General features: G+C 37.6%; 1 protein-coding gene across 9 annotated transcripts in view; it reads right to left on the reverse strand.

Moving 5' to 3' along the window:
- The window catches only part of ERCC6L2 (ERCC excision repair 6 like 2), a 58090-nt gene that overhangs the window by 12162 nt on the left and 33059 nt on the right, over positions 1-12869 (reverse strand). For 6 of the 9 annotated variants that reach the window (XM_037372968.1, XM_037372969.1, XM_037372970.1 and 3 more), the window contains 4 exons: positions 12658-12810; positions 11433-11513; positions 8580-9759; positions 7773-7927 (listed from right to left, as the gene is read on the reverse strand). In XM_037372968.1, the coding sequence (XP_037228865.1) occupies positions 7773-7927; positions 8580-9759; positions 11433-11513; positions 12658-12810 (1569 nt within the window). Of the gene's footprint in view, positions 1-3803; positions 4310-7772; positions 7928-8579; positions 9760-11432; positions 11514-12651; positions 12811-12869 lie in introns of those variants that run through there. The other 3 variants (XM_037372975.1, XM_037372976.1, XM_037372977.1) reach the window with 3 other exon arrangements.

Raw genomic sequence — 12869 nt, forward strand, 5'->3', positions numbered from 1 at the left:
TATTTAATCTTGCCTCTGTAAAGCTTCTATTTCTTACGGTACTAAGAAGAAGCTTCACAAATAACAGTGCAAGTTATCCAAAACCCAAAGTAAGCAAAAAGCTCCTGCACTGAAAATCAGCCAGGTTGCTTTGGAACATGGAACCTGGAACCCACCAGAAAAAAAGAATTAAAAAAAACCCTCTAAAAATACTTGGTAGATTATTAAGGTCTTAAGAGAAGTTGTCAGCACTTTCATTTCTTCCCAAAACATTATTAATGTCAGGATAATTTTGAAACAAAATATCACAGGAATGACTCAAGACTTTTCTCCCCCTACTGAAGAGACTAACAGTGGACTATCATGGCCTGAATGAAGCCACGCCACCGTTGAGTGCTGCCATACCAGACATACTAGAACTTCAGTATGAACTGCAATCAAAGGCAGCCAAGGGGCAAGTACACGTGGCTGCAGAGTGCAGGCCACAGTTTGCCTTTACCTGGGGGAGCATGCAATACACCTGGAATCGACTGCCCCAGAGGGTGGAAACACAGCCCTACCATCTGCTGTGGACTGATCCAGGCTGCACTGGAAAAGGATGAAGCTCCAGAGCACCTGCAATACATTGATGACATAGTTGTATGTGGCAGTACAGCAGCAGAAGTTTCTGAGAAAGGTGAGAAGATAATCCAAACCTTTCTGAAAGCTGGTTTTGCCATAAAACAAAGGAAAGTTGAGCAACCTGCATAAGAAATCCATTTTTTGGGAATAAAATGGGGAGATGGATGTTTTGAGATGCCAAAGGATGTGATCAAAATAACAGCTACGTCTGCACCAACAGTAAGAAAGAAACTCAGGCTTTCTTAGGTGTTGTGGAATTTTGGAGAATGCACATTTCAAACTACAGTGTGACTGCAAGCCCTCTTTACCATGTGACCCAAAATAATGATTTTAAATGGGGCCCTGAACAACAACAAACCTTTGAACAAATTAAACGAGAGATAGTTCAAGCAGTAGCCCTTGGACCAGTTCAGACAGGGCAAGATGTAAAGAATGTGCTCTACACTGCAGCTGGGGAGAATGGCCCTACCTGGAGCCTCTGGCAGAAAGCACGAGGGGAAACTCGAGGATGACCTTTGGGCTTTGGGAGTCAGGGATACAGAAGCTCTGAGGCACGCTATATTCCAACTGAAAAAGAGATGCTGGCAGATTATGAAGGGGTTTGAGCTGCTTCGGAAGTGATTGGTACTGAAGAGCAGCTCCTCCTGGCGCCCCGGTTACCAGTGCTGGGCTGGGTGTTTAAAGGGAGGGTTTCCTCTGCACATCACACAGCTGGTGCTACATGGAGTAAGTGGGTTGCGCTGATTACACAACAAGGTCAGAGAGGAAATCCCAGTCATCCAGGAATTCTGGAAATTATTATGGACTGGCCAGAACATAAAGATTTTGGGATGTGACCAGAGGAAGAGGTGACACATGCTGAAGAAGCCCTGTTGTACAATGAACTGCCAGAACATTAGAAGCAACATGCCTTGTTTACTGATGGGTCCTGCCACATTGTAGGAATGCACCAGAGGTGGAAGGTGGCTGTACGGAGTCCCCTGTGACAAGTCACAGAAAATGCTAAAGGAGAAAGTGGATCAAGTCAGTTTGCAGAGGTAAAAGCTATCCAGCTGGCTTTAGATGTTACTGAATGAGAAAGGTGGCCAATACTTTACCTCTATCCTGACTCATGGATGCTGCCATATGCCCTGTGGGGGTGGATGCAGGAACAGAGGCAGAGTGATTGTCAACAGAGGTAAATCCATCTGGGCTGCTGCATTATGGCAAGATACTGCTGCTCAGTTGGAGAACCTGGTTGTAAAAGCACGTCATGTAGATGCTCATGTTCCCACAAGTCTGGCCACTGAAGAACATCTAAACAACAAAGCCAAGACCGAAATGGCTCTGGTAGATTTGGACTGGCAACATAAAAGTGAATTATTTATAGCTCGGTGGACCCCTGACACTTCAGGCCATCAAGGAAGAGATTCAACATATAGATGAGCCTGGGGTCAAGGGGTGGACTTAACCACGGACACTATTGCACAGGTAATCCCTGAATGCGAGACATGCACTGTAATTAAGCAAGCCAAGTGTTTAGTCTCCATGCCTCTTTGGTATGGAGGACGATGGCTGAAATATAAATACGGTGAGGCTTAGCAGATTGACTATATCACACTCCCACAGACCCCCCAAGGCAAGCACTATGTGCTTACAATGGTGGAAGCAACCACTGGATGGCTGGAAACATACCCTGTGCCCCATGCCACAGCCCAAAACACTATCCTGGGCCTTGAAAAGACAGGTCTTTTGGTGACACGGCACTCCAGCAAGAATTGAATCAGACAACGAACTCATTTCCAAAACAATCTCATATACACTTGGGCCATAGGGCATGGCACTGAGTGGATATATTAATTCCTTTAACATGCACCAACCTCCAGGAAAACTGAATGATGTAACAGACTGTTAAAGACTACACTGAAAGCAATGGGTGGTGGAACTTTCAAACAATGGGATACACATTTAGCAAAGGCCACCTGGTTAGTCAATACCAGAGGATCTGCAGGCTGAGCTGGCCCAGCCCAATCAAAGCTTTTACATACCACAGAAAGGGGATAGAGTTCCTGTAGTGAACCTTAAAAACGTGCTTAGGAAAAGAGTCTGGGTTGTTGCTGCCATGGACAAAAGCAAACCTGTTTGTGCGGTTGCTTTTGCTCAAGGACTTGGGAGCAGGTAATAAGGGAGGATGAAGAAGTTTGATATGTGCCCTCAAGGGGGTTTGATTTTGGGTAAAAATAGCCAGTGAATTTAGTTGTGTGATGTTAATTGTTACATAATATTTATATTGTCACTTCTGCATGCCTATTAGTACCAGGCATCTTGTGATGCCAATCTCTACCACTCTGGATTTGAAGATCTGAGCCTGACTCCTTTTCAACTGCCACACCAATAAAAAATTACTTTGGTGAAACCAGATCAACATGCAACAATCCAAGACCTTGTACCACCTTCCCTGCCCAGAAAGACTGTTACAACAGATAAAGTCCAACATCATGGACTACATGAAACCTAACAGACTTTAGAGGAATGGTCCATAGATGAAGGGAATGACGTTTATGTTAAAGGACAGGAGAGGTGATTATGTATTGGAAAACATATCACGATATAAGTGGTATGGAATAATGGGTGGATACTGTCCTGGGTTTGGCTAGGACAGAATTACGTTCCTTAGTAACTAGTCCAGTGCTGTGTTTTGGCATTGGTGTGAGAACAATGTTGATAACACACTTATGTTTTTAGTTGTTGCTAGGTAATGTTTATATTAAGTCAAGGGCTTTTTAGGTTTTCGTGCCCTGCCAGCAAGAAGGCTGGAGGGGCACAAGAAATTGGGAGGGGACGCAGCCAGGACAGTCGACCTGAACTAGCCAAAGAGGTATTCCATCTATGGGACATCACACTCTGTATATAAACTGGGGGGTTGGCTGGGATAGGCCAATTACTGCTCAGGGACTGGTCAGGCATCAGTCAGTGTGTGGTGAGCCATCATGTTGTGCATCACTTGTTTTCTTTCCTCCCTTGCCTTTGGATTTCATTCCTCTCCCCCTTTCCCTCTTTTTCATTATAACCCTTATTGTTATTATTACTACTGCTCTTTTGGTTTTGTTTTATTTCAATTATTAAATTGTTCTTACATCGACCCTGAAGTTTTACATTCCTTTCTGATTCTCCTCTCCATCCCTCCGGGTGAGGGGGGAGTGAGTGAGTGACTGCATGGCACTTAATTACCAGCTGGGCTTAAACCATGACAGTCACATACAAACTATCTTCAAATAGTTATCTTTCTTTAATTCAGATGCTGGACAGGATTTATTTTGACTAATAATATTCAACCAAAATACGGTTTATTCTCTTGCTTGTACAATTAGTGCATAATTTATAGTGTTACTTTCACTACATTTAGGCTTTACCTCACCTTTCATAGCTGATAAGTTGTGAGAGCACTCTCATGATGTCATATTTTTATTTCTTCACAGCAGACTTCATATTCTGGTTGCTGTTATCTAACTGTATTTTCTAATAGTCATACAGCATTTATGCAAGTACACACTAAAGCATTTAGTACTATAAACTTGAACATGCTAGCTGCACCAGTCAATATCTGCGCAATTCCTTCCAAAACAAACAAAAATGGAGAGTATGGCTGCGCTCCCTACCACCTCTGGAGAAAGAAGAGTCAAAGGCTCTGCAGCAGTCTTGAAACCAAGTACAAGAACTCCTAGGGAATCTGGAGCACAAAGCGAGAACAGAAGAAACAGTAGCAAGGTCTATTTCTCACAAAAAGACCCAAGATTTTGTTCCCTTAAGCCATTAAAAGCACAGAACAATAGCAGGTTAAAATAATATGTTCTATTACTTAGAGAGAAGGTAGATGGGGTATATGAATACTGGCATAGGTAACATTAAGGACAGACTGACTACTTATTACTGGATAAAAACATGCTTGATTGAAACCTACAGTTTAAAAGGTTGAGAGATTTGACTGAATTACATTGGTACCAACCATCCAGATTTAACACAGACCTTCTGAAGTCAAATTAAGGAAACTATCACCAAGATGAACATCTTTTCTTATCCTAGAGTTCAAATCTTACACTTCTAACTGATTTAAATCCAAGCTTATTTATTCATTACTCAGGTTCTTAAACAAGATGTTCTACATACCTTCAAAGTTCTCTTCTGAGGAACAAAACTCCTTGCCCTCCATCCCTTCTACCTTGGCTCTCAAGGATCTTCCCATGCAACCTCTCTCACTTTGAAGGAAGAGTCTGGGTTTTGCAATCTGCTCCAGTTTTAAGCAGTTTCTACAACTCAAGTGACTACATTAGTGTCCTTGCTTCAACAATAAAAGGACTAAATAATTCATACTGCTTTCAGCTACTGCAGCTAGAAACCTAGGAAGATGGCTTTTTTAAATATTCCTTTCCATCAACTTATTTTTGCTGTTACTCATATTCACCGTATTTCCATAAATTAGCTACTGAAACTACAGAGCTTAACCTAGGATGTGGAAGTTCACATTTCAGCTTCACTAAATTCCCATGATTAGATCACTAGTCAATAGAAAAAAAAAAAGAAAAAAAGAATCAACAAAATGTCAATGTTCTTCCAAGATGTTGTATTAATTGATTAGTTTTGCTTATTATTTATTACATTTTGATTATTTATTATAACATTGTTTATTGTGCCTGTCATTCTAGATTCATATGTAAGCAGAAAGCAAAAATGTTTCACACTCTCTTCAACCAAGATTTGTGGTGTTTGCTGTATTTCCCAACTTACAACTCATCCACTTCAATGGAATACTTGGTTAGTTTTTAAGTATTCTTGCATCCTTTTCCCAGAGACAATAGTTCTTTCTTAATAAAGTTTAAATACATTCTTCAAGTCAGAAATGTATTATTATAGACAGATTGCAGAACGAAATTGCAAAGGAGGAAGACCGATTTGGCATAGGTAAAACTGAACAGCGCAAAGGATATTTTACTTTTGTCCTAAAGAGACCTATCTATGAAATGAAAGGAAGAGATCCTTTTTTGATCACTCCTCCTTAGAAATAAGACAATTTGATTAAGTGTTCTTATAAAGGGACACAAATATTATCATGGCATTATTCAAGAGCCTTCATGATGCTATCAAATAAAGCTTCAATATAAATACATTGTAAAAAAGTTTCTAATTAAGAATGTGATCATCGATACCCAGAGTGAACAGAAACAGCTACACAACAATTTCTGAGAAACAGGCCAATTAAGCTAGAAAGTGACATCAGTGAGAAATTTCAGCTGACAAAAATTTTGGTTTTCTTTCAGAAACTACCAGTTTACAATTAACATTCCAATATTTAATAGTATAATTTTATTTACCTCAAACAACGATGGAAATTTAAACCGTTGAGCTGTATTTTTACTATTACACATAATGCTACTTCAATCTGTTGATAAACTTTTTTATTAAACTCCACTTGAAATAAGCATTCTCTTAAGACAACTAGTTGCTCTGACAGTAAATGTTGCAACTTAAACTGATGGCAAACAAGTGAAAGATGACCAGCAAAGACTGATGGCCAAAGAGCAACAATGACGTAAGTGTTTCACAGAACACCTTCTAAAATAAAAATAAAACCATGAAGAAAGGAAAAAAGTAGCAGTAACATTCTAAGGAGATCGTATTTCAAAGCAGAGCACAAAAAATTCAAAGCTCTGCATTTAAGAATAGGCAGTCATCTAGGGATTATTTCTAGATTAGTGTCTCTATGTAAAAGGACAGGAAGCAAAGGAAGAGGCAGCCTCCTCCATAATTATTAATATTTTGTTCCTAACTTAGGTCTCTAAGAGAACTGATACTACTGTTGCTTCTGAGTGAAAAATCAATACCTTAAAAAAACCTGACTGACAAGTTAATCAAGAAAAGTTCATTTGTAATACTTGCAGTCACACAGACTCTAAACAACAAGATGGTCACATGAACTCCACAAACTAGTTTTGAACATAAGTGGATCAACTGACACTTACTCAAAGTACTCTTCAAAGTTTTCCTTCCTTTATCTTTACTTTTGATAATGTTGTCAGCCATTGCCATTAAATAAGTACCTTTCTACAATATTCTTGAGTATTTTTGACCAACTTCTCTGTTAATAAGGGACATTCTAATGCAAATGTGATAGAATTGAAAAGGCCTCACTTTTACTGGGTCACCCGATTTGATCTTCCCAGTGTAAAAATTCTTTGGCATTCCTGCTAATGGCTTAATTAACAACACTGGAAGAAACTCTTCTAGCCACTGTGGATGTTCAACACCCCAGAACAACACAGTCTTATGTCTACTATTTCTATAGTGATTGCTAACATGTTTGTGAGAACTAAACTGCACATCCACCAATTACTTAATAGATCTATGTGGTTCATCTTAAGAATCAGTCTAGGAAACTGCAAACATTTATTACAAGGCAAACAAAGTGTCTGGATAATCAGGGTAGATAAAAACCACTATGTAATAAGAACAAAAATCTGGAAGCTGTACCTGAATTTCTTCCAGATTTGTATGTATTCCAAATGTAATTTAACAAGATGCATGACCAACAGAAAGCATTAAAGGTATCTGTTGCTGCAAGTGAGCACTCCCAGTAAACTCTACTTTTACTTTTCAGACATTAAAGACAGATAATTGAACTCATTATAGCAATTTCATGTGTCCACCCATCCACCACCACCACCATGTCCCCCCCCCCCCCCAAAAAAAAACAAAACCAATTTGCAAAGTTATTTCTGTTTGACTTTCTATGCTGCAGAGACTCTAGCATATACCATGGCAACTGCATTTTTTTTAACTGGATCCAGGACAAACTGAAGTTTTTTCAAGTCTCAAATCAGAAAAACATGGCACAAGATTTGATTTCAAACACCCAATCTTTAATCTTACTATTTCTCTCACAGAAAAACACCACAGAGGGTGCTGTGCTGCTTAATTCCCAACTCTTTTGGAGCTGGCCAATGTAAAAACCACCCCAAAAAACAAAACACAAAAGTAATTTATTAGACCTCCACTTGAGCCGCCTCCTCCTCCCATCCTCAGTGGCTTTGATCATTCATGGTGGCCATTAACAGAAAAACAAGTTTGTTAGAGTTTAAGATGAAAAATGAGGATTAAAAAAGGGAGAGCAAAAACATTTCCCAAAAATTTCTCTTTACCTTGGCAGTACAAACTGCTACATTAGCAGGGAGCTGGGAAAACTGCTTCAACTCAAATACATCTCGCACTGCCCACCGGCTCAAGCGATTCTCAGCTTTGCTGGATCCAACCACATTCTGATTTGAATGAATATATGCCACTTCTTGAACACCATCTGATACATTAGGAGAAAGATATAACCAGTGGTGTTGGTTATTCCAAAACTCTGAAGGTACACAGTTGCAAGGAAGAAGGATATAGAAATTACAAAAAAAAAAGTTTTACATTATTATTTGATTTTTATGATTTTGCTCAGCACGAAGTTTCTCAGATCTATGAAGTTAACAACAATTATTAGATTTATCCAAAATTTATTGAGACAGTTTAATACTGCTTCCATTTCAGTGTGTTTTTTTTCAGATGGACAAAGTTTCAAAGCATCTGTGATTTAATGGCTGCTGTATTAATGTTTAAAGTTAAGCCTTTAATAGAATCAAAACTTCATGGTATTTCAAACTCCCATATCATGCAATTTTTCTCATGTATGTAAGTTTTTATTTAACAGCCCTGTCAAGACTTTTGTTTCACAGTTCAAATATTTAGATTTGTGAATTCTTACTAAATGTTCAGTCTTAGCACCTTTCAGTAGACAGTAAGCATTTAGCAAAATATTACAAAGCAGCCCATCACACCAGAAGACAGGAAAGTAGAGCTAATAGGTAAAGAGAGATACAGAAAGACATTACTGAATAACCTAACTGATAAATTAAACATATGTTACTATATCAGCTGAAATAAAATAAAAAAAAATTGAAATGACAAGTTACCTAAGTATCTGTCCATTGATTCCACATTTTGGTCCTGATGTTCAAATCCAGTTTTACTTGCAGAAGTTCTACACACAGCATAACTGCTAGACTTCACTTGTGCAGAGGTATCCTGAATAGAAGAAAGCATTTTAGAGTCAAACTGAACTCTGCGTCTCTGGCTTTTATACTTTTGCTTTCTGGCATCAATTTTTTTAACTGGTAAGTTATCTTCAGAGGATGTAAATTCATCTGCATTCTGAGGAGCACTTTCCTTTTCTTTCCTATTGGGCTTCTTCGCTCGTAGCAGAGATTTGGAAATGTTACCTAGTCCATTGTTAAGGGCATGTCTTTCTTTCCATTTCAGAAAACTGGAAGTTCTTAACTTTGATTCAGAATTATGGGAAATTTCAATATCATCAGATTCATCACTTATGTCACTTGCTCCTTTCAATTTTCTTGTGCTGTTCTTGACGTCTTCCAAAGACATGCCTCTGCTGAAATTTGACTCGGTCCCATGGGATCCAAATTTCCTGCTGTCTTCCTTAAATATAAATTCATCTTTTTCTTGTGCTAACTCTTCACAGTTTTCAGATGTTGACTTGTATTTTTCAATGTTTTTAGTAAGCATTGGTTGCTGGCATGGAACTTGGGTAGGAAAGATGAAATCATCAAGCTCTTCAGAACTGCTTTCAGTTTCCATGACTATGTCACTTTGCTTTGAAATGCTTTGATCCTCACTTTCTTCATCCCCTTCCTCCTCAGAGTCTGATACAACAAGCCAGTCTGTACTATGCATATCTTGCTTACCAGTTCCATCTGGTGACCAAGCAGCTTCCCCATGCTCCAAAACAGGCACATGGCTTTGACATTTGTGAAAATCACTCTGCTTGTTATTTACATTTGTTCTTAGAGTATCATCAGAACTTGGATCAGGAGAGTCATAATTATTATCCCTTTCTTTGGTAGTTTCAATTTCTCCCTGTAACAACTCAGAGAATCCACACTGCATTAAGGAAAGCTGTCCCTTCGTTACCATTAAATTACTTGCATTGCAAGGCTTCCTTCTGTCACGTTTTTTCACGGAAGTTTCCTGAATATCATCACCACTAAAGTCATCACATAGATTTGTTTCTTCTCTTGTTACTTGTGCCCGAATGCTGTGGGGATCTCCATCTTCTTTACAGTCTGGTTGTTCATACTAAAAAGAAAAATAAGTTACAGTGAAGGTATTTAAAACATAAGTAGTACATGGAACACAATTCAAAAGCAGTGTAAAAAAAGCAGATTTTCACTATGTTACTCAATCAAAAAATATACCAAACAGTTTTGCAATACACAAATCAAAAGCAAATACAAAACAAATTATAAAGAGAAATTATATCAAAGTCTTTGGCAGAACAACAACAATAATGAAAAATACTATGTATTTGAGACAACATACGCTTCACACTGCTAAAACAACCTATGACTTCATCATCCACACCCATATTTTTCTAGTTCAGAAAATCTGGAAGTTAGTCTTCCAGAGGCAGTTAGAAAAGTGACTTCATGATTCAAACCTTAATACTGTGTAATGACATTCATAAAAAAAAAAGTAATCTCCCAGCAGTGGCCAATCTCCTTGTATATGGAGGCTAACACCTATGAGTACAATAACATTTTGCTTTAGAATTAGTTGAGGCCTACTGTAATCAAATGAAAATTATGCCCAGGCAACCTTAAAATGTTCCGAAGTTACAGAATTCCAGTATACAGCTGCAAAACTGTACTACTGAGACAAAAACTATGACAGTATGTAAATGGAAAGCCAGAAGAATAAATACTAAAATTTTGTACAAGAAGTTTTAAAATTAATATATTAATCCTGATATCAGCCTGCTTATCAAAAAGCATTTAATGTAAGCTAAAAATGTTACTGTTTGTCACTAAGTCGAATGAGAGACCAAGACCATACAGTGATGTATTAGCAATTTGAGGTTATGACTAATGTGAAGTCAACCTGATTTAAATTAATACTGACATTTACCCACAGAAATGTCCAAAAAGCATAAGGGACAGTGGCTAAGTTTTAGTACCATTCTGTGTGATCTAACCTAACAATATTTTCACATTTAGAAGCCATATTATAGACCTAACTGTTTGTTTCCCAAATCACCTGAACACAGTGTTCAGTGAAAAACATGCATAAAAATGATCCTGTTAAACCCAACCTTTTCAGGAAAAAAAAAAATAATCCTTTTTCCAGAAGAAAACAGTTATATACATTATTTAAAGAGAAAAGGAAAAAAAAAAAAGCCAGCATTGAACAGATCGCTGATTTGGTGGAAAACATGGATTAGATCAACTAAATAGCCCATGTCTTCCACAGAGGCTCACAATACATGAAGCAAGCTTTTAATCCTATACATCTTCCACAATGCCCTAACCAAAATCTTCTAAACAACATTAGGTGTCAGACTCTCAATTGACTTCTTGATCAGAAAGCTGTCATATTATATCATGTCATGTCATAGGGCTGTCACTCTTAAGACACTACAGAGCAAAGCTTCAGTAAACAATATTGCTCTGTAATAACAGCATGTTAGTAATACCTTAATTCAGACTGAGCATATCCAGGAGTTGTAAAGGTTATAGAATACAATATTACCAATATCCAGAGTATTCAATTTTAAATACAGAAATACAGACAGCATGACATTATCTAATGTTTTACAATATGTAAAACTAGGGGTAAGCAGACAATAAAACACAGTAAGTGCAATGTAGTGTAAAAGCATTAGCAGCCTAACAAGACTGTTCACATTTGTCACAGTAGTATCAGGAACTAGAGGGACTGTCACGCTCTGGTCATAGTCTACAAAGACACCTCACCTTTTCTGAGCTGCATGGAGGAGTCTCTTCCTTTAGCCATGTAGTTGCTGTCATGACTCCTGCTTCTACTCGCCCTTCCCTCTAAAACAATCAAGAACGTACATAATAAAAACTGTATCTGTTCAAGTTAACAAAGACAAGCCCAGAAAAAAGAAAAAATAGTCTTGCTTTCTTTCTAGAGTTGTAAAGCATCAGAATTACAACCAGCAAAGTCCAGACTAAGACTTACACTTTGACAATACACTTACTGCTCTTTGATCTAATACATAACCTGCAGGAGAAGTAACATACTGCATAAATTGGGAGCATATATGTCTACACTGTTTCAAAAATCTAAAACTTTTTTCCAAAGCAGAATACCTGCTACAATGTTCATATTACATGCTATGTTTTAATTTAATTTGGAGAAGTTTTGAGCTTAGTATCCTCAAAGTACGTGTTCTTATACCACACGACTCTTTTGGCTATGATACCTTTATACCACTGTATCCCATTATCCAGCCTCTTTCCAGCACAGGTAAAATAACAAAATAAAGGGAAGGACGGAAAAAAAGCACTAGAATAAAGCTGCAGTAAATTCCAAGATGCAGGTTAGCTGCAGTAAACATGCTGGATAGAAAAAGATATGATACTGCATATACTTAAAATCAGTTTGCACTATACGTTATGGAATTGGATCAACAGTCTTCCTAGACTTACTATGAAATGAATCAAAATACGAAGCCTCATTTTTTTATTTCCATTCTGTAACATTTTTAAATACAGCATTATAAAACACATTTTATTAAACAGTTTTTGACATCTCAAAATGTACTACAAAAAGGTTACTATGATGATAAAAATATTTTTATGATCAGAATTCTAGCTTAAAAGGTCACTCTGAGCTGTTGATGAATAAAATGTGTCTGTGCACAAAGTTGATAAAACATCACAAAAATAAGTTACAGCATTTTTTATTAGGAAAATAAATATATTAGGAAGCTTTTGAAAATCATAATCTAAAAATTTCCATTTTTCTGTTTGATTTAAGGAAATGTATCTGGTCTAAACCAGAGTGAGAAATTAGCATGGCTATTTCATTTAACACACTGAATAGACAGGTACTGTTATAAAACAGAATGGTGAAACTTAAAGTGTTTCTATTCAAAATTATGACAAAGTTATCTCACAAGGAAAGGAAAAATGTAAAACTAATATGCAGAAGTAAAAGGGTAGGACTTCACACCTCCAGGATGTCTTTGGTAAGACAGGACCCATGAGTCCTAAGTTTGAAAAGGTTATGGATCCCAAAAAGCTCTCCTTGATGTTCCTTTGATCCTTGCACTGCCTCGAAATACCGCTTGGCATTTTCACTTCCAACGACTGCACAATGAAGTTGCTAAAACAGAACAACAAAAAAGATTTCAGAAGTTTTGCTCCAACAACATGTCAGAATTT

The sequence above is a fragment of the Falco rusticolus genome, chromosome Z, assembly GCF_015220075.1.
Source record: "Falco rusticolus isolate bFalRus1 chromosome Z, bFalRus1.pri, whole genome shotgun sequence".
Taxonomy (NCBI): Eukaryota; Metazoa; Chordata; class Aves; order Falconiformes; family Falconidae; genus Falco; species Falco rusticolus.